This window comes from Tupaia chinensis, unplaced genomic scaffold (genome assembly GCF_000334495.1).
Source record: "Tupaia chinensis unplaced genomic scaffold, TupChi_1.0 Scaffold141490_1, whole genome shotgun sequence".
Lineage (NCBI taxonomy): Eukaryota > Metazoa > Chordata > Mammalia > Scandentia > Tupaiidae > Tupaia > Tupaia belangeri.
In genome coordinates this window covers 2,155,282-2,177,669 of record NW_006201352.1, presented here as the reverse complement: position 1 = coordinate 2,177,669, position 22,388 = coordinate 2,155,282, and the positions used below count along the sequence as shown (strand labels likewise).

At 45.4% G+C, this 22,388-nt stretch overlaps 1 protein-coding gene across 1 annotated transcript in view; it reads right to left on the bottom strand.

The window, feature by feature from the left end:
• Positions 1–22,388, bottom strand: part of STK32B (serine/threonine kinase 32B) — a 429,527-nt gene that overhangs the window by 142,051 nt on the left and 265,088 nt on the right. The window contains exon 3 of the mRNA XM_027766208.1: positions 5,952–5,989. Coding sequence (XP_027622009.1) covers positions 5,952–5,989 — 38 coding nt within the window. The remainder of the gene's footprint in view (positions 1–5,951; positions 5,990–22,388) is intronic.

Here is a 22,388-nt window from a genome sequence, read left to right as displayed (position 1 = left end):
GTGCACTAATTGTGAGAACATCAGAGGTCAAGCCCACCAGATCCAGGATATGCAGCACTGGATCACTCAGTCAGCCAGTCATGACCATAGTGGATCAGCTGACAGCCTGCCAATCCTCAGATATATGAATGAGCCCTGCCAGCATCACTGGAGCTGCTTTCCAAGGTCTAGCTGACCCAAGTCTTGAGAGCAAGCCCAACCAAGGTCAGCCAAGCTCTGTGTACAACATTGGAAACACCTGGATCTGTGAGTCCATAGCTGGCTATCTGAGACATAACTGGCTATGTCTTGTGTATGCTATTTAAGTTATACCATCATTTGTTACCAAATTTTTGTACCAACAGAAAGTGGATACAATCTCTACTTCTCTCTACATCTTTAAATCCCTCATTGCTTTGACCTCTTTATCCTCAGCTTAAAATGGCACTCAACTCTTCTCCCCACTCCATCCTAAGATCTTTCTTCAACTCTATTTTACCTCAATGTATGGTATCTCTCTGCTTTGGTGAAGGCCCAGAGACCCCAAAACTCAGAATAAAATTTAAGTATTTGTTCTGGGACATAAAGCCCATCCTGAAAGATCAGAAAGCAAAGCAGTCTTGGGGGTAGCAAAGAAGCTGTACAAAATGTTTAGATTTTTGTGTAACAAGCAGATCTTGAACTTTTTAAACAAAATATTAGTGCATTTATTCAATTATGTTTATATTTCATTGGAAACACATTAAGCAGCTCTGAGAAAAGACTTACTGAGACCAATTATGGGATTCCTTAAATAGCAAGGTAAAGTTATCTGTTTTGTAATGTAGTTTATAAAAGATACAAGTGGGCACTAGCACAAATATGCCTTTTTCCCACTCAGGGACATATACAGTGCTGCTCATTTTGCTCTGAATACATAGCATATTCTTCATAGTAAAAGTTTAGAAGATATAAGATTAATAGATCATGAGCTGTCGCTATCACCTCATGGTTAAGGGAGCTGGATCCACACGGCCAACTGTCTCTCTGGTAAGTGTACTTGCCCTCTAGAAATGTATTTAAAAAAAAGTTTAACAGATAAATCCCCACAAAATAGGGGCCAGCAGGTAGCGTGGTGGTTAAGGAATGGGACTTCCACATGGCCAACAGTGGTTCGAGTCCAGGACCTGGAGGTTTGAGTTCATGCGAGACGCGTGTGTACATGCCCCAAATCCCAGGAGATGAGCAGAAGAGAGGGAACTGCAGTGTAGTCATCCTTCCCAAGGGGTGATCTCTCACTTCCCCTCTCACTCTCTCTCTCTATGCCTCTCTGGTGAGCACATTGGCCCTATGGCAAAAACTGAGAAAAAAAGACAAAAACCCTGAACAACCCCTTAAAAAAATAAATGATCAGAAATACCTATAATTATATGTTTGTCCTAAAGTCCTTGAAAGGTGCCAACATTCCTACTAAAGTCACTGCTGACTTGTCTTCAGGATGAAAATGTGAGTGTGAGCTTTTGCCTGATCCCTGACCCAGAACTTTCATGGCTGCAGGGTCCTGGGAAATTTATGGCTGACTCTGTAGACACATACCTGGGCTGTTTTAATGCTCAGGTGAAGACATGCAAATGAAACTGCTTGGAGCTCTTGGTAGAAACAGGAGAAATTGTCATCAAAGATGCCTTCCTCTCCCTTAAATCTAATTTCATTAGCCCCCCACAGTGTCCTGGGAACTCAGGACATATCTCCCAGGCTGATGCTATCCAGGTTGGAGGTGCTCTTGAAGATCTAGCCTTCCCACTGGCTCAAGTAAGCTTATTTTAAGTCCTCAGATAATTCCTACTGAATTCAAACCCCAACATGAGCCCTGGAACCCAGCAGCACCTCCATACCACAGAAGTGATGAATGAGATAGGTCAGTCCCATGGGATTCTGTGAGCTCACAGTGGCTGCCAATTCCTATTCTTTGCTGATGTCGTGGGCTGAATTTTGCTCCCAAATTCATGTACCATCAATGAAATGGCTAAGTTACTCCTCTTCCTTCCTGAGTTGCTTTTGGACAGCTATCCAGGGCCTGGAAGTCTGTTCAGAGATCTCTTTCAATCAAAAGGACAGAGCCCTGAGGACCCTGCCCAGAACCCAGTCCTAAGACCCCTGCTTCCCACAGAACCCTATAGAGCTAGCTTGCACTTCTCACCTCTGCTTTCCCCTGCTTCCATGATCTGACCTCGCCCTGCCCACAACAAGGAGACAGGAAGAAAATAGGCCCTTCCTGGACACTCCTTATCTCCTGAGCTGTGCTGGTGGCTGACCTTCATTGTCTCACCTTAAATTTTCACTGCCCTGCAAGATAGGATGATTGTTTTTGTCTCACTGCTGAGAAGGAAGGCAGAGGCTCAGAGGTGCAACCACTTGCCCAGGGAGTTACAGCCGACGGGCAGAGGGCGTCAGCTGAGCACCACATGCGAGGATTCTGACTTCCAGATATAAACTGGAGGCCTTGGTTTTGCTTCATCTTCAGCCTTGACTTGGACCCTCAGCTCTGCCCAGTGCTCTTAGCACTTTGAGGCCTTTGCTGTCCTTCTACTTCTGTCAGGAGTACAGAGATTTCAATCTTCCCACCCCAAAGTGCTCAATCTAGTTTCAGCATCTGATACAGAGATCCAGACATCCCCACCCGCTGCTCCTGGACATAGTGGTGGTACTGTACACGACAAGGCAGGCCACCCCGAGCCATACAGGCAACACATGGAAGATTTGGGAGGTGCTCTGAGATAGAGCTGTGACCTCAGTCTGTGAGATGGGAGGGTGGGCAGAAGGAGCTGTGTAGGAGAGGGGATGCCTCATCCCTGAGCACCTCAGCAGCACTTCAGAAAAATCCACAGCTTCTCACCCTAGCCCTCCACCCTGAAAGGGCCTTGAGCAATGCCTGTGGGTTTTGTTTTCAAGGCTGCTGGTTGGCTCCACAGCTGTCATGGACATGAACTATGATCAATTATCCATGGTCCAGGGCATTTGTAGACTATACCCTAGACTCATGGCTCTTGAACATTGCTGGGTACCAGAACATGGAGGCCCAGGCTTGTTGAAGCAGGATTATGACCAGGTCCCTCAGGTGATTCTGTTAAGGCCATTGGTATGGTGGGGCTACTAAAAGTGCAGTCCATGGACTGGCAGTGCTGGCCTCCCCTGGGAGCTAGTAGAAATGCAGAATCTCAGACCCTTCCTCATACCTACTAAGACCATTGAAGAAGATGCTCAGGGGACCTGTGTGTATATACAGAAGTGTGAGAAGTCCAACACGGCCAATAGATGAGGGATGACTCATCAGGCACACTCTCTCATCTCATCCCCAGACAACCCTGGCAGATACATACCATTTTCCCAGCTTTAGAGAAGATGACATTGATGCTCAGAGAGGTGAGTGACTTCTGAAGACACAGGTCACAGGTGGGGGAGCTGGGGACAAAAACTCAGGGGTCGCATGTTCATCCCTATTGCTGCCCTGTTGCCCTCACGCCAGGATGCAAGTCCTTCGACTTACCTTAGCAGAACACAGGCCAGAAATATGCGTAGATGTTTATCCACCAGGATTAAAGCAAAAAGAAAAGAGTTTTCTAGTCAACCCTAAAATCCAACTCACCAGAACTGTCAGCTTTCCCAGGGCCTCAAACTTGCCCCTTAAAGAGTTCCTAGAAAAGACTCGCAAGAGGCTTACCATGTTCATCCAGCAGTATGTTGTCTGGTTTGATGTCTCTGTAAAAGAAAACGAAGAGGCTGGCAATGTGAGTCCTGTAGCTCTTGATAAACACGACACACACCACCATTCAGCACAAATGCCCAAAACACCCCGTGTGCTTGGCCCTCCCTGCAGTGAGGTCTTGCTGAGGGAGCAGAAGAGTACAGTTGACCCTCATGCAACACGGTTTTCAGCTGTGTGGTTCCACTTAACGTGGATTTTTAAAAAATAAATGTCGTAAATATATTTTCCCTTCCTTACGATTTTCTCAGTAACATTTTTTTCTCTAGCATAAGAATACAGTATATATGTAACATACAGAATTTCTGTTAATTGTTCATGATATCGATAAGACTCTGATCAACAGTAGGCTATTAAGACTTAAGTTTTGAGAGAGTCGAAGGTTAGACATGGATTTTCAACTATGTGGGAGATCAACACCCCTAACCCTACCCCCAGAGTTGTTCAAGGGTCAGTTGTAATTAGGTTAACAGTGGAACATCCCTGTTCTTACTTCACTTCTCTAACCCGGAACTTCAAGGAAATTGTGTAAAAAAATTTTTATCCTGAATATTTTTTTTGAGAGATTTTTGCTATAGGGTATGTGCATTTGCTGGAGATACAGAAAGAGACAGAGACAGAAAGTGAGAAATTGCCCCTCAGAAGGGTGGCCATGCCACAATCACTTCTCCTTCAGATTCCTCTCTGGATTTGGGGGGAGTGGGTGGGTCTGGGACTTGAACTGTGGTTGACTGTGTGGGAGCCCAGCAATGTGACCATTATGCCATCTGCTGGTCCTTCCCGAATAGCCTTAATTTTTGGTCTTAGAGACCTAGGAACTAAATTCTGAGAAGGTCAGTAACTTGTGCAGGTCAGAGGTCAGCAAACTACAGCCCCTAGGCCAAATCCAGCCCTGGCCTGCCCTTGTATGGTGTCTGAGCTAAGATTGAGTCTTACATCTTTAAAGGGCTCAAAAAGCAAAACCAAAATGAATATAAAAAAGAGACTAATGAGCCTTAATGCCTAAAGTAGGGGTTAGCAGGTGGCATGGTGGTTAAGGCTTTGCACTCCTACAGGGCCAACTGTAGTTCACTTCCTGGACCTGATGGCTTGAAAAAATCATACCAGGCATGTGTGCGTGTATGCCCCAAATCCTAAGAGGAGAATGGAGAAGGGACTGTAGCAAGGCTATCCCTCCTAGGAGGTGATTCCGCTGCTCCTGGACATAGTGGTGGTACTGTACACGACAAGGCAGGCCACCCCGAGCCATACAGGCAACACATGGAAGATTTGGGAGGTGCTCTGAGATAGAGCTGTGACCTCAGTCTGTGAGATGGGAGGGTGGGCAGAAGGAGCTGTGTAGGAGAGGGGATGCCTCATCCCTGAGCACCTCAGCAGCACTTCAGAAAAATCCACAGCTTCTCACCCTAGCCCTCCACCCTGAAAGGGCCTTGAGCAATGCCTGTGGGTTTTGTTTTCAAGGCTGCTGGTTGGCTCCACAGCTGTCATGGACATGAACTATGATCAATTATCCATGGTCCAGGGCATTTGTAGACTATACCCTAGACTCATGGCTCTTGAACATTGCTGGGTACCAGAACATGGAGGCCCAGGCTTGTTGAAGCAGGATTATGACCAGGTCCCTCAGGTGATTCTGTTAAGGCCATTGGTATGGTGGGGCTACTAAAAGTGCAGTCCATGGACTGGCAGTGCTGGCCTCCCCTGGGAGCTAGTAGAAATGCAGAATCTCAGACCCTTCCTCATACCTACTAAGACCATTGAAGAAGATGCTCAGGGGACCTGTGTGTATATACAGAAGTGTGGGAAGGGAGGATTGGCCAATGAAGGTGGGGTGACTCATCAGGCACACTCTCTCATCTCATCCCCAGACAACCCTGGCAGATACATACCATTTTCCCAGCTTTAGAGAAGATGACATTGATGCTCAGAGAGGTGAGTGACTTCTGAAGACACAGGTCACAGGTGGGGGAGCTGGGGACAAAAACTCAGGGGTCGCATGTTCATCCCTATTGCTGCCCTGTTGCCCTCACGCCAGGATGCAAGTCCTTCGACTTACCTTAGCAGAACACAGGCCAGAAATATGCGTAGATGTTTATCCACCAGGATTAAAGCAAAAAGAAAAGAGTTTTCTAGTCAACCCTAAAATCCAACTCACCAGAACTGTCAGCTTTCCCAGGGCCTCAAACTTGCCCCTTAAAGAGTTCCTAGAAAAGACTCGCAAGAGGCTTACCATGTTCATCCAGCAGTATGTTGTCTGGTTTGATGTCTCTGTAAAAGAAAACGAAGAGGCTGGCAATGTGAGTCCTGTAGCTCTTGATAAACACGACACACACCACCATTCAGCACAAATGCCCAAAACACCCCGTGTGCTTGGCCCTCCCTGCAGTGAGGTCTTGCTGAGGGAGCAGAAGAGTACAGTTGACCCTCATGCAACACGGTTTTCAGCTGTGTGGTTCCACTTAACGTGGATTTTTAAAAAATAAATGTCGTAAATATATTTTCCCTTCCTTACGATTTTCTCAGTAACATTTTTTTCTCTAGCATAAGAATACAGTATATATGTAACATACAGAATTTCTGTTAATTGTTCATGATATCGATAAGACTCTGATCAACAGTAGGCTATTAAGACTTAAGTTTTGAGAGAGTCGAAGGTTAGACATGGATTTTCAACTATGTGGGAGATCAACACCCCTAACCCTACCCCCAGAGTTGTTCAAGGGTCAGTTGTAATTAGGTTAACAGTGGAACATCCCTGTTCTTACTTCACTTCTCTAACCCGGAACTTCAAGGAAATTGTGTAAAAAAATTTTTATCCTGAATATTTTTTTTGAGAGATTTTTGCTATAGGGTATGTGCATTTGCTGGAGATACAGAAAGAGACAGAGACAGAAAGTGAGAAATTGCCCCTCAGAAGGGTGGCCATGCCACAATCACTTCTCCTTCAGATTCCTCTCTGGATTTGGGGGGAGTGGGTGGGTCTGGGACTTGAACTGTGGTTGACTGTGTGGGAGCCCAGCAATGTGACCATTATGCCATCTGCTGGTCCTTCCCGAATAGCCTTAATTTTTGGTCTTAGAGACCTAGGAACTAAATTCTGAGAAGGTCAGTAACTTGTGCAGGTCAGAGGTCAGCAAACTACAGCCCCTAGGCCAAATCCAGCCCTGGCCTGCCCTTGTATGGTGTCTGAGCTAAGATTGAGTCTTACATCTTTAAAGGGCTCAAAAAGCAAAACCAAAAGGAATATAAAAAAGAGACTAATGAGCCTTAATGCCTAAAGTAGGGGTTAGCAGGTGGCATGGTGGTTAAGGCTTTGCACTCCTACAGGGCCAACTGTAGTTCACTTCCTGGACCTGATGGCTTGAAAAAATCATACCAGGCATGTGTGCGTGTATGCCCCAAATCCTAAGAGGAGAATGGAGAAGGGACTGTAGCAAGGCTATCCCTCCTAGGAGGTGATTTCTCACTTTCCCTTTCAGTTTCTCTCTCTCTCTCTGTGGAGGGTACATGCACTTCATGGCAAAAACCTTTAAAAACATAGTTTTATTATCTGGTCCTTTACAGTGAAAGTTTGCTAACCCTTTTGTGGGGAGCAGGGCAACATGTGCAGACGCATCTGGGTAGGGAAATTTCTGGAAAGTTATGCTCTACATCACCATCAGAATAAAGGGCCTCCCAACTCCATGAAGTACTTTTAAAAGGCAGAGGCTGGGGCCTGCAAGTGGCATGGTGATTAAGAGCGCTGGACTCCCACACGACCAACCACAGTTCGAGTCCCAGATCTAGCAGCTTGCTTTCTCTGGTCCTTCTCTGTCAAATTTAGATGAATGAATAAATTAATTCTTAAAAAAATAAATGAATAAAGAAAGGCAGAGGCTTTGCTTTCCTCACTTCCACATCCCTGTACCTAGCCCACTGCCGGTCACTAGAAGACATATGAAAGAAACACCAATGAATGAGAGAAGGGGAGAGTGAGTGGAAGAGAAGGACAAAATGAAACCCCAGTTTACTTAGCGCGCACACGCCGACAGTTGCGGAAGCGTTCCACTAAAACCACAGCCCCACTCACTCAATAAATATCAGCTCTGCTGAGACGAATGATGGCTTTCTCTGAAACAAAGAGCAATGGCTCATGGGTTGATCAAATATTAATTTTATCTGAAAACACACTGTGCTTATTTGTAATCATGCAACCTAATGTCTGTGGGTTTGGGATGAAAGAAACACTCAACCTATATATTAACATTTTAATTTTAATTATGACTATGAATATTGATGAGCATTAAGTAAATGAGCCCCTGCTGCCAAATTCACAAAACATCCCCTGTGAACAAAGAGATTATTTGGGAGGCACTTGGGGGGCCTTGGGAGGGGTGAATTTGAGAACTTACAAAATTAAAACAAAAGGCAGAAGGCTCAGAGTCAAGTGTTTGGATGAAGTCAGCAAACACTGATCTCAGCCCAGGGCTGCTCCCAGTAGGGGTTCTCAAGAAAAGAACAAAAAAAGGGAAAATAAAATACGTGTTAAGAATGAAAACACAGCAGCAAATATTAAAGCTCAGCTTTTAAGGTATCAGTCGGACTGAGATGACCTTGCTCGGGGAGTAGCAAGGAGGAGGGGGTAGGCCCAGGGAGTAGGAACCACGATGTGCTTGCAAAGGCTAGCGTCCGCAGATGGAGTCAGAGTTAAGACAAAGGTGGAGTAGGGCTGGAAAGGCAGAGGATGAAGGCCAGGTGTACTGGGGTGAACAATGCGCCCTCCCAAATTCATGTTCACCCCAGAACTTCAGAATGGGCCTCATTTGGAAATGGAGTTTCTACAGATGCAATTAGCTAAGCATTTTAGATGAAATCATTCAGCATTTAGGGCAGACCCTGAATCTTCACAAGAGAAAGAAGACAGAGATTTGGACACAGCCGAGAAGAGGCCGTGGAAAGGCAGAGAGAGACGCAACGATGTTGCCACAAGCCGAGGACACTTGGAGCCACCACAGCTGGAAAAGCAGGAACAGGTTCTCCCCTAGCACTGCTGGAGAAAGCACAGCCTTCGCTCTAGGTTGACTCTGGACCCCGGCCAGAACTGTGCAAGAATACAGTTGTGTTGTTTTTGTTTCACCAGAGAGAGAGAGATGGGGATGGATCGGGAGAATGCACCCATGTTTGTGCTGTAATTCCTTCTCCTCTATTTTTCAACTCCATTGGGATTTTGAGCACTCATGCACATGTGCCCAGCATGTTTTTCAAGCTGGTAGGACTGGGATTCAAATAACAATCAGCTATGTGGGATCCAGCTCCCTTAACTACTAGGCTACAGGGCCAACCCACATTTATGTCGTATTAGGCCTCCAGTTTTGTGGTAATTTAATGTGGCAGCCACAGAACGCTAACACAACTGGTATAGTGGAAAGACAGGGCAAATCTCCATGGGCAGCAAGGGTCCCCACTGACCTCAGTGTGACCTTGGACAAGCCCGCCGCCTGTCCAAGCCCCTGCCTCTATGTGAGAAAGGTCCTGCTCATAGCATCTCGTATCATAGGAATAGTATAGGGGCACAGATGTGACTGGCTTGGTCACTAGACCCTACATCTTCAGGAAAAGGGGCTGTCCTGTCTGAAGAGTCTAGTTCAGGAGCTACACTGCCTGGGTTTCAACTCCAGGTCCTTCTCCTACTAGCTGGGTGATCCCTGCCTGTACCTCAATTTCTTTTGTTGTGTGTATTAAAAATCTGATAATATGGACCAGTAGGTGGTGTGGTGGTTAAGGTGCTAGACTCCCACATAGTTGACCATGGTGCAAGTCCTGGACTTGGCTACTTGCTTTCTCACTTTCTCTCTCTCTCTCTCTCTCTCTCTCTCTCTCTCTTGTCAAATTAAAAAATAATAAGAAGAAAATAAATAAGAGTGAGTGGAAGAGAAGGACAAAATGAAACCCCAATTTACTTAGCACGCACAAGCAGACAGTTTCTCAGCTTTTAGTACAGAATGGAATGTCAACCATTTACAGAGTATCCACTCTGTGATCCTAGGAGACACACAGTGAACAGAACAAACTCAGCCAAATGAAACGTGTATTCTATAATAGAAGGTAGGGGGAGATAAGCCAGAAAGCGCACAAATAAATGTCAATACCGCACATTGGGACAAGGGTTTGATGAAAACAAACCAGGTGTAGAAATAAGCTAATAGAGGGATCCTACTTTTAGTAGGTAGTCAGGGAAGGTCTCTCAGAAGAAGTGACATTAGGCTGACATCTGAATGTCAAGGAGGAGCCAGTCATGCACAATCTAGGAGCAAGTTCTCATTTGCAGATGAGGAAGCAGCGGCCAAGAGGAGAAATGACAACCTGTCACATGCTTCTAGCCCAGGGGCCATGGCAGAAAATATGAGTGTCTTTCCCTTGAATTGGTAATTATAGAGCAAAGGTGATGGGGCATCATTCCCATGACTATGTTATGTTATACAGGACTCTGTCTTAGCAGACAAGAGCGAGAGCCCCCCTGCCCCTTGCTGGCTTAGAAGACACGAGCAGTCACATGGCAGGAAATACAAGTGTCTCTGGGGGTTAAGAGTGGCCTCTAGCCAGTAGCTCACAAGAAAGAGAGATCTTGGTTCTGTAGCCACAAGAGCAGGATCTGCCAACAACCATGAGAGCTTGGGAGAGGACCACAGCCCAGTGGCACCTGGATGGCAGATCTGTGACACCTTAAGCAAAAGGCTCAGGTAAGCCATGCCTGGACTCCTGACCCATGGAAACAGGGAGAAAAGAAAAGTGAGATGTTTTAAGTTGCTGAGTAATTGGTACTAGGTTACACAGCAATAGAAAGCTATTGGATTAGCTACAGGGTTTTGGGGCAGCTTACTGTGTGCCTCATTTTTCTCATCTGGAAATGGAAATGATATATCTCACAGTTGCTGTGAGTGTGCAATGAATAACATTTACACAATGTTTAGTGCAGTTCCCAGTGCCTAAGAAGGGCTGAAATAATGACAGTGTAAAACTATAATTGCTTTTTGAAAAGGATTTGGGGGACTGCCTGTGGTGTGGCCATTAAGGCAGTTGGATCCCACATGGATGACTGTGTAGTTCAAGACCCAGATCCGGTGGCTTGAGAAACACACTGGGCACATGTGTGTGTCCAAAATCCTGAAAAGAGAAATGGAGAAGGGACTGTGGTGTGATCATCTCCAATGGAAGGTACTACTTCTCTCTCTTTCTCTCCAGCAAGCACACATACCTACAGCAAATAAATCAAAGGAGCTGGGGAGAATTCTTGAGAATTTAGCAAAGTGAATTAGGCTTTTTTCATGAGACTCCCTGGCAGAGTATTTTGAAGCTCTGTGGAGGAGATGGAGAGCCTGAGTCCCTCGGGATTTAATAAGACTAGCATTTTCTGGGCAAAGCATCTTATCAGAGACTTGAGTTTAGCTGGTTTCAGAACCATTTCCTTCAGCTCTATTTCTCACATTGATCGTATCTCAGCTCGAGCGCATCATCCTGTTGAAATGGTCTCGTATGTTCAGAAAGGGCAACAGAAGCATCGCCTGGCTGGGGGAGACTGTGACGCCATTTTTGGACAGGCCTATAATTTTAGAGCTGGGCGAAATGACACTTTGATGGAAAGTATGCATGTGAGGCTATAAAACCCGGCCCTGCTCTTGGATTACTCCCCAGCCCCCAAATAAAACAAAGCATAAAATGTCAGCTAGCTATTTTAAAAGACAGCACAGACATGGCTCAGATCTGGTGTAGACTGCAAAGGAGGGCTGTGAGGACATTACTGCGTGTGTCCCTTTGCGAGGGGTTTCTTCATATTCTACACTGGCAATCTTATGCTGCAATAAAGACAAATAAAAACCTGGGGGAGACAGAGCCGGATTGTAAAATAAAAACCTGGCTATTTCGCCAGTTGAAAAGGAAATGTGCTGTCTCTGTGGGGAGGTAGGGAGTGGAAAAGAGACAGAGAGGAGACACCTGAGTTTCAGTCCTGACTCTGCCTTCCCTGAGTCTCAGCTTCCTCAGTTCCAAGGTGGAAAATAACACCTACTCCACAGGGTTATGGGGAGATGGTTCGTATGAGAGCAAACAGCACAGGACCAGACACAGAGGAGGCATTATCTTTATCAAAAACATAGGCAGGCAAAAATATTGCAGTGCAGAAGGGCCAACAGAAGCAGCACTGGGGGAGGATGACCAGGCATCTCTTGGGAGGTGGGGAGTGACTGGAGCAATTCCCCGTGGCTGTTGACTGCTGGTTTAACCAATTCACATGGGGCTTTGCACCCAACCACCAGCAAGCTAGCATGGGATAGGAAGCTAAGGAATTTGGTTCTCAGGTTTTGAATGTCATTATATTGGCATGACTCATTTTTTTAGAATTGGGTAACAATTACACATCATCACTACTTGTTACTCTGTCTCACCTCTGTCTACTTCTATGGAGGGCAGGGACCATGTACAACTCACAGTCTCAGATGTGCCCTAGAGTTACGAGCAGTCCTGATAATAACAGCTAACCACCTGGGGTGATTATTGTGTGCCACGTACCTTTTTCTTTTTAATTTTGCCAGAGAGTATGTGCACTCATCAGACACAGACACACACACACAGAGAGAGAGAGAGAGAGAGAGAAAGAGAGAGAGAGAAAGTGAGAAAGCACCCCACATGGAGTCCAGTCATGCCACAATCCCTTCACGTTCATCTTCCCCTCTTTTCTGGATTTTGGACACTCACACACACATGCAGCATATTTTGCTAGCTGCTGGCTCTGGGACTCAAACCATGCAGTCAGCCATATGGCATCCAGTCACTCCAACCGCCATGCCACCAGCTAGCCTGCCAGGTATTATTTTAAGCCAGTTTCGTGGCTTTAATGATGTGTGGCTATTCTGTGTTGGGCATCATGGAAGTGCTGCATATGTCACTTTACTTAACCTGACAATCCTTAGAGGACTGCATCACTACTCCTAATTTACTGATGAAAAACCATTTGCAGAAGAGTCATCGATGTGCCAGGGTCCCCCTGTGACTTTTCAAAGGTCAAACATCAGCAGAGATAAGACCCAGTCTCAAGTTGGTCTCTTGATCAAAGTTCTCTGTCTGGGTGGGAAATGGGGAGAAGGAACTAAGAAAAAAATAATGAACTGGTATTCTCAGAATTCTACAGTAGGCAGTAATGATTCAAGGAGCATGCTCACCATAAATGTCTAATGAATTTTAAATTCTTTTTAAGGTTTTTGCTATAGGGTGTGTGCATTTGCTGGAGAGAGAGAGAGAGAGTGAGAAATCACCCCATGGGAGGATGGCCATGGCACAATCCCTTCTCCTCCATTCTCCTCCTGGGATTTTGAGCATGCATGCACTCATGCCTGACATGATTTTTTTTTTCTTTTTTTGGAGAGGTTTTTGCTATAGGGCGTGTGCGCTCGCCAGACAGACAGAGAGAGACAGAGAGACAGAAAGCAGGAAATCACCCCCCCAGGGGGGATGGCCATGCCGCAATCCCCTCTCCTTCATTCTCCTCTCGGGATCTTGGGCACGCACGCACACGTGCCCGGCATGAGTTTAAGCCACCGGGTCTGGGACTCGAACTGTGGTCGACCACGTGGGAGTCCAGTGACATAGCCATTACGCTAACTGTTAGTCCTGCCTGACATGATTTTCAAGTCACCAGATGCCGGACTTAAACCATGATGGGCCATGTGGAAGACCGGCATCCCAACCACTACGCCATCTGCTGGCCTTGTATTTTTTAAAAGTTGTGCTACTCACATTTCAAATACTTTTCATTTATTAAAACATCCACATATAAGCTTACATTTCATTTGTAATATGGTCCAAGTGGCTTTATAAGGCATAACCTGTCCCTACCTCTCTTCCATATAAATCTCCTTAATGTTCCTCTGGTACCTATAGGGCCAGTGCTGGACCCTGGTCTTCCATGTTCAATTATAATCTCAACTGAAAAGCAAATACAGAGATGTGGTTGTCAACTCTTAAAACAGTCAATATTTAAGGACATTAAAGATAACTACCTGGGGCCAGCAATTAGCGTAATGGCTATGTCATTGGACTCCCATGTAGTCAACCGCGGTTCACGTCTCGGACCCGGTGGCTTAAAACTTACGCCAGGTGCGTGTGCGTGCGTGCCCAAGATCCCGAGAGGAGAATGGAGGAGAAGGGATTGTGGCGTGGCCATCCCCCCTGGGGGGTGATTTCTCGCTTTCTGTCTCTGTGTCTCTCTCTGTCTGGCGAGCGCAGGCGCCCTATTGCAAAAAACCTCTCAAAAAAAAAAAAAAAGAAAAGAAAAGAAAAAGAAAAAAAAGAGATAACTACCAATCACTCCTGTTACACAGGTATAAAAAGAGGGAAAGTGGAACCATTTTAACTCAGGAGTCACAAATACAATTTCAGAAAAGAACTGTGTCTTTTCTGTTCAGGAAAGGTATAATGAATAATTGAAAAACAAAAACTAAAATAATCCATGTTCATCAACTATGAAGCTTAAAAACCCCCAGGGTGCTTGGTGTTCTCTAGGCCCTTGACCTCACCTTGACAAATGGGGCAGGAAGTAGCAATATACCATGAGAAGTTGTGCAGTTTCTGCCCACATGGCCTCTCTGCCAAAACTGCCTATTGCAATTGGGATGGCTGAGAGTTGGTTCTGCTCTGCAGAGCTGGCTTTTACCGAGTGCTTACACTGCGCAGGTGTGATGCGTGTAATCCCATGACAACCTGTGTGAGTTTCCTGTCACAAATGATCACGAATGCATGACCTGAAACAACACACACTTGTTCTCTCACGTTGGAAAGAGTAGAAGTCCAACATGAGTCTTAGGGAGCTAAGACCAAGAGTCTGCAGGGCTGCATTCCTTCCTGCTGGAGGCTCCAGTGGGGAGTGTGGTCTTTGCCTTTTTAATGAGCCTGCTGGCATTTCTTGACTTTGTGGTGCTTTCCAGAATCACCCCAAACTCTTGCTTTTGTTGTCACATCTCTGACCCTACTGCTTCTTTATCATAAGGCTCTTCATCATTACACTCAGCTCCTGGATAGCCCAGACAAGTTGTCCATCTCATGATTTTTAGCTTAATAATTTCTGCAAGGTCACTTTTGTTGTGTAAGGTGACATAGACAGAGGTTTTGAGGATTAGGGCATGGCATTTTTTGAATGGGCAATACTCAGAATTGCCTTTTAGGTCACATGTTGGACTGAAATGTGTTCCCCTTTAATGTAGATGTTGAAGTCCTGTCCCCAGAGTCTCAGAATATCACTCACTGTATGTGGAGAAGGGCCTTTAAAGAGGTCATTAAGTTAAAGGAGGACCTGGTGTGCTAATCCAAGACAACTGATACCCTTATCAGAAGAGGAGGGTAGAACCCATGGAGAGACCCCAGTGGCTTGTGTGCACAGAGGGCCTCTCATATGAAAAGGCCTCAAGAAGGAAGCCATCTGTGAGCCAAGGGGAGAGGCCTCAGAGGAAACCAACACTGCTGGACATTGATCTTGGATTTCTAGCCTCTGGAACTGGGAGAAAATTAACATTGCTGCTTAGGTCACCCAGCCCATAGTTCCTTTGTTTCAGTAGCCACCGAAAATTAATATAGGTAGTCAACATAATCACTTTTATCTTACTGGATGATAAAACAAAGTTGAGAGGAATGAAACATTTCCCTGTAGTAGCTGAATCAGAACATGGTAGAATGAAGATATACCCATTAGAGACTCATGACTTAATTTGAAGGCATGAAAGCATTGTCTAAATGTACACATAGCCTACTAAAGAAGTTCTGCTTTGCATCTAAGATAAAACTTCATGTTGCTTCTCAAATAATTTTCCTCTTGCTTTATCCTTTGAGAGAGAATGTGCATTGGTCAAGCCATACTTGGGGGTTGTTGATTTTTCTTTAATCCTGCAAAGAACAACATTAGCATGGTTGACATTGATTAATCAGTTGTGCTACTCCATGGAGCCTGGATGTAAACTTGGTTACTAAGGCAATTGCATTCAGCTAATTATTCCCAGTTATACCTCATGGAGATTTTTGAAGCTTTCAGGATTCACAAACGTGTCCAGGGATGCACTGGGTTCAATTAATTCTTTCATGGACGAGTGAACCCAGTAACACTCCTCCTTAGACACAATATGGGGTCAGCTTCCCAAGCAGCTCAGATTTCAGCAGTTCACAAAGCCTTCATAGACCCACTAAGCTCTTTCTTTCTAGTTGTTCTTAAAATGTTTAATTGCAATGGTCCGCCTGATTCAGCCTGCTCCAGCAGACTGTGTATTCCTCAAGGCAGGAATCATTGCACCAGCAGATGGAAAACAAGAAGAGTGAGTGAGAAGGCAGGCTTTATGCCCACAGTCCTGCAGTGGCTGCAAGTTAGCCTGGAATGGTGACAAAGTTTTGAAGCTCTTCACACATAAGCTATAGTATAAATCCATATTCTTCTATTACATAGGTCTCAGGTTTCCTCACATGTAAAATGGGAATAAAATGAAATAATATATGTAAAGAACCTACTTAGTTACTATCACATAGTAATTAGTGCTCAATAAACAGTAATTATTTCTCTAACCCCCTGAGCCAATCTCCACTTACCACGGAGTGTGGAAAGAACAGAAAGAGGCAGACAGGAGGATGGAGGAGCTGACCACAAAATAGTTATGACAGTCTCTTCCACTGGTGTAGCTTTAGAATTCCACGAAGCCCCTTTTTGTATTGCCATTCATTTAATACATTTGCCAGCCCTAGAGAACTACCATTATGTATAGTTGATGGATCAGAAACAGAAGTCTAGAGAGGTGAAGTGACTTCCCCTTGGTCACAGTTAAAACGTGGCAGAAATAGGATTTGAACCCAGCTCCCCTGGTACCTAGTACTCTTTACTCGCTACCCTCTTGGTGTGGAAGAAATGTTAGGGGGCAGAGACCTTGACTGACCTGTGCTTCCAATACAACCTGGTCCTTGTGTCTGTGCATGCTCTTCCCTGCCTGCAGCTCTCTTCTCTGGCCCCACCTGCCTGGACAACCCTCTGCACACACAGGCTCACTCCTTGGTTCTCTGGGTGGACCAGGTCACTGCATGTTCTTAATCCACTGTTACAGCAGTGACCACGTAGGCCCATGGTTAGATGATTAACTGATTAACGCTTGTCTTTCCCAATAGGGACTTCTTTCAAAGCAAGGATCATCCCTGAACTTGCAGCTCTAACACAGAGCCACACACTCAGCAGGTGTAAATCCATAAACTCACCGGAGGCACTGGGTGAGTGTTGGCTGTACCTCAAAACATTTGAGTCCAAAGGCCCTGAGAGAGGCCCAGAAATACACGGCTGAGTAGTCTCAGATCCTGGCATGAGGCTCAGGACCCCAGTCCAGGCAGGAGCTCTCCCAGTACTTCCTGTTGACACATTTAATCATGAGACCCAGGCTTATCCAGAGGCCATGGCCTAGCTCTCCTTCTATTTCACTCACTTTTGGCTGCTTGCAAATTGACAGTAATTTGGTCTCATATTTTCCACCTGGATCCAGTCATCCTATTGGGCTTTAAATGGCCAGAACTGGAAAACCCTATGACTCTTCATAAACCTCAAGCTTTGCATCTATGTTAAGATGCTCAGACAGGGGTGGGGGTGCGTCCCGGACCTGGTGGCTTAAAACTCATGCCGGGCACGTGTGCGTACGTGCCCAAGATCCCAAGAGGAGAATGGAGGAGAAGGGATTGCAGCGTGACCATCCCCCTGGGGGGTGATTTCTCGCTTTCTGTTTCTATGTCTCTCTCTGTCTGGCGAGTGCACACGCCCTATAGCGAAAATCTCTCAAAAAAAAGATGCTCAGACAGGGGGCTGGCAGGTGGTGTGGTGGTTAAGGATCCTGGACTTGCACATGGCTGACTGAGGTTCGAGTCCTGGACCTGGCAGCTTGCTTTCTCACCCTCCCCCCCCCAATCTCTCTCTCTCACTCTGTCCCTCTCTGGTCAAATTAAATAAATAACGTTAAATAAAATAATTATTTTTTTTAAAAAAAGATGCTCAGGCAAGACCAACCTGGTCACTTGGTGTTTGGGAGCTGGCGCTCACATGGCCAATCTGGCCACAATTCGAATCTTGAACCCAGTGGATTAGAAACTATGCTATATGCATGAGTGCCTAGAGTCATGGCAGGATGAAGAAGTGGAGAAGGGACTGTGGCATGGTCATGCCCCATTGAGGAGTGCTTTCTCTCTCTCCCTGTCTGTCTGTCTTTCTCTGGCAAGTGCATATGCCCTCTTAGTAATAAAAACAAACGAACAAACAAAACAAAAAAACAGAGCCAGCAGGTGCTGTGGTGGTAAAGGCACTGTATTCCCACATGGCTGACCAAGGTTCGAGTCCTGGATCTGGCGACTTGCTTTTTCACTCTCCCTCTGTCTCTTGCTCTATCTCTGGTCAAATTGAAGAAGAAGAATAAATGAAATTAAAATAAATAATTCCTTGAGGAAAATGCTCAGAAGAGCTCGAGTCCATTCAAGGCCTAATCTTACGCTATCCAGGCGATTCCTGTTGGAAGTTGAGAGTACTGTGGCAATGGGAGCCCTGACCACCACCTGGGGGCAGAGCTATTTTCCAGATAAGGAGATCAATGTTCAGAAAAGGTAAATAACTTGCTTTGAGCCATCTAGTAAATTGGTTCCACAACAGATATTTGAATTTTACTTTCCTGACTATTGTAAACATTTTAGCTGCATGCGTTTTATCTGAGTTGTTGAGAAGTATTTCAGAACTAAAGCAGAATTAAGAAATAATTGAATGTCTTTCTTCTTACAAATGAGAAAAATAAGGCTCAGGGAGGTACAGTTCTTGCTCCAAATTACAAATATGTCCATTTTAACACTAAGCTCCATCTCTCCATGGCCAGTGTATCTTTCTACCACTGTGGATTCACTTGTCACACTTCTACCCCCCGTTCTACTAACACCTCCCTCTGGACTACTGTATACCATCATGAGCTTCGCTTGGGCTCTGGAATCCCATTTGACCTGAGCTCCTCCAGGCACTTAGAGCACATTTTTGACACCTACTGTGATGGTTAACTTTAGGTGTCAACGTGACTGGATAAAAGTACACTTATAAAACTGGTAATGTATTATTTTTGGGTATATCATGTGACCAGAGACATTAGCATGTGAGTCTGAGTGGATGGATTGGGGAAGAATCACCCTCAATGTGGCAGATGCCATCTAATCTCCTGAAGGCCTGAAGAAAACAAATACAGAGACAAAGCAACTTGGTTTCTCTCTCTCTCTCTCCCAGAGCTGAGAGTTGACTACTGTTGGCTTCCATGGCTGAGGCTTTCAGACTTGGACTGAGCCACCCTATCAGAAATCAGGGTCTCCAGTTTGTAAATGGCCTACCATGGGATTTCTCAGCTATCATAGTCACATGAGCTAATTCCCTTAATAAATCCCCTCTCACATATCTATGTATATATCTATTGGTTCTGTCTTTCTGGGTACCCCTGACTAATGCACCTATTCCACTTAGCCCTGGTCCAGGTATCTAAGATATAGCAAAAAGTGAACAAAACACAGAATTGCCCCAGACCCAGTAAGACAAAGGTTACATGATAGTCATGGCTGGGAATGGCCCTGGAAACAGAAGAGGAAGGCCTCTTGGTGCCTAGAGAGGTTGAGAGATTGAGAAGCACAGGGGCACTGCAGAGGATACAGGGAGGAGGAGATAGGGCAAACCTGGAAACTTCACTCTCTGCACTATGAAATGTCCTGCAGATCTTTGAGGAGGAGAAGGATGTGATCTGATTAACACCATAGCATGTCTTTACAACAGCCTTAGGGTGGAGGTAGTTATTTTCACTTTCTAGTTGATGAAACCTGAAGCTAATGTTTAGTAACTTACTCAGGTCAAGATTGGCTTCTGGAAAATTTGCTCTACCTGATGTACCCACCCCTACCCCCCTACCTGCAGGAGCGAAGAGGGGGCTGTAGAACTCCTGGCAAAATGCCTATACCTTTGATATTCACAGACTCATCATCATTACCTGCCTTGGGACCAGAGGCATGACTCTCACTCTGTCCTTTGTCCCTTTTACTTTTGGCACAGGAATCCTAAGCCATCCTTATCCTGTGGAATCCAGCCCTCTAATCTTACCTTTTCTCTCACCTGACCCCACTCCCAATCCTTTCCACTGTTTCTATGGAATTCCTGGTCAGCATTAGCTGCCCCCTCTTTGAGCATTTCCTTCTGCCGGGCACGTGTGCGTACGTGCCCAAGATCCCAAGAGGAGAATGGAGGAGAAGGGATTGCAGCGTGACCATCCCCCTGGGGGGTGATTTCTCGCTTTCTGTTTCTATGTCTCTCTCTGTCTGGCGAGTGCACACGCCCTATAGCGAAAATCTCTCAAAAAAAAGATGCTCAGACAGGGGGCTGGCAGGTGGTGTGGTGGTTAAGGATCCTGGACTTGCACATGGCTGACTGAGGTTCGAGTCCTGGACCTGGCAGCTTGCTTTCTCACCCTCCCCCCCCCAATCTCTCTCTCTCACTCTGTCCCTCTCTGGTCAAATTAAATAAATAACGTTAAATAAAATAATTATTTTTTTTAAAAAAAGATGCTCAGGCAAGACCAACCTGGTCACTTGGTGTTTGGGAGCTGGCGCTCACATGGCCAATCTGGCCACAATTCGAATCTTGAACCCAGTGGATTAGAAACTATGCTATATGCATGAGTGCCTAGAGTCATGGCAGGATGAAGAAGTGGAGAAGGGACTGTGGCATGGTCATGCCCCATTGAGGAGTGCTTTCTCTCTCTCCCTGTCTGTCTGTCTTTCTCTGGCAAGTGCATATGCCCTCTTAGTAATAAAAACAAACGAACAAACAAAACAAAAAAACAGAGCCAGCAGGTGCTGTGGTGGTAAAGGCACTGTATTCCCACATGGCTGACCAAGGTTCGAGTCCTGGATCTGGCGACTTGCTTTTTCACTCTCCCTCTGTCTCTTGCTCTATCTCTGGTCAAATTGAAGAAGAAGAATAAATGAAATTAAAATAAATAATTCCTTGAGGAAAATGCTCAGAAGAGCTCGAGTCCATTCAAGGCCTAATCTTACGCTATCCAGGCGATTCCTGTTGGAAGTTGAGAGTACTGTGGCAATGGGAGCCCTGACCACCACCTGGGGGCAGAGCTATTTTCCAGATAAGGAGATCAATGTTCAGAAAAGGTAAATAACTTGCTTTGAGCCATCTAGTAAATTGGTTCCACAACAGATATTTGAATTTTACTTTCCTGACTATTGTAAACATTTTAGCTGCATGCGTTTTATCTGAGTTGTTGAGAAGTATTTCAGAACTAAAGCAGAATTAAGAAATAATTGAATGTCTTTCTTCTTACAAATGAGAAAAATAAGGCTCAGGGAGGTACAGTTCTTGCTCCAAATTACAAATATGTCCATTTTAACACTAAGCTCCATCTCTCCATGGCCAGTGTATCTTTCTACCACTGTGGATTCACTTGTCACACTTCTACCCCCCGTTCTACTAACACCTCCCTCTGGACTACTGTATACCATCATGAGCTTCGCTTGGGCTCTGGAATCCCATTTGACCTGAGCTCCTCCAGGCACTTAGAGCACATTTTTGACACCTACTGTGATGGTTAACTTTAGGTGTCAACGTGACTGGATAAAAGTACACTTATAAAACTGGTAATGTATTATTTTTGGGTATATCATGTGACCAGAGACATTAGCATGTGAGTCTGAGTGGATGGATTGGGGAAGAATCACCCTCAATGTGGCAGATGCCATCTAATCTCCTGAAGGCCTGAAGAAAACAAATACAGAGACAAAGCAACTTGGTTTCTCTCTCTCTCTCTCCCAGAGCTGAGAGTTGACTACTGTTGGCTTCCATGGCTGAGGCTTTCAGACTTGGACTGAGCCACCCTATCAGAAATCAGGGTCTCCAGTTTGTAAATGGCCTACCATGGGATTTCTCAGCTATCATAGTCACATGAGCTAATTCCCTTAATAAATCCCCTCTCACATATCTATGTATATATCTATTGGTTCTGTCTTTCTGGGTACCCCTGACTAATGCACCTATTCCACTTAGCCCTGGTCCAGGTATCTAAGATATAGCAAAAAGTGAACAAAACACAGAATTGCCCCAGACCCAGTAAGACAAAGGTTACATGATAGTCATGGCTGGGAATGGCCCTGGAAACAGAAGAGGAAGGCCTCTTGGTGCCTAGAGAGGTTGAGAGATTGAGAAGCACAGGGGCACTGCAGAGGATACAGGGAGGAGGAGATAGGGCAAACCTGGAAACTTCACTCTCTGCACTATGAAATGTCCTGCAGATCTTTGAGGAGGAGAAGGATGTGATCTGATTAACACCATAGCATGTCTTTACAACAGCCTTAGGGTGGAGGTAGTTATTTTCACTTTCTAGTTGATGAAACCTGAAGCTAATGTTTAGTAACTTACTCAGGTCAAGATTGGCTTCTGGAAAATTTGCTCTACCTGATGTACCCACCCCTACCCCCCTACCTGCAGGAGCGAAGAGGGGGCTGTAGAACTCCTGGCAAAATGCCTATACCTTTGATATTCACAGACTCATCATCATTACCTGCCTTGGGACCAGAGGCATGACTCTCACTCTGTCCTTTGTCCCTTTTACTTTTG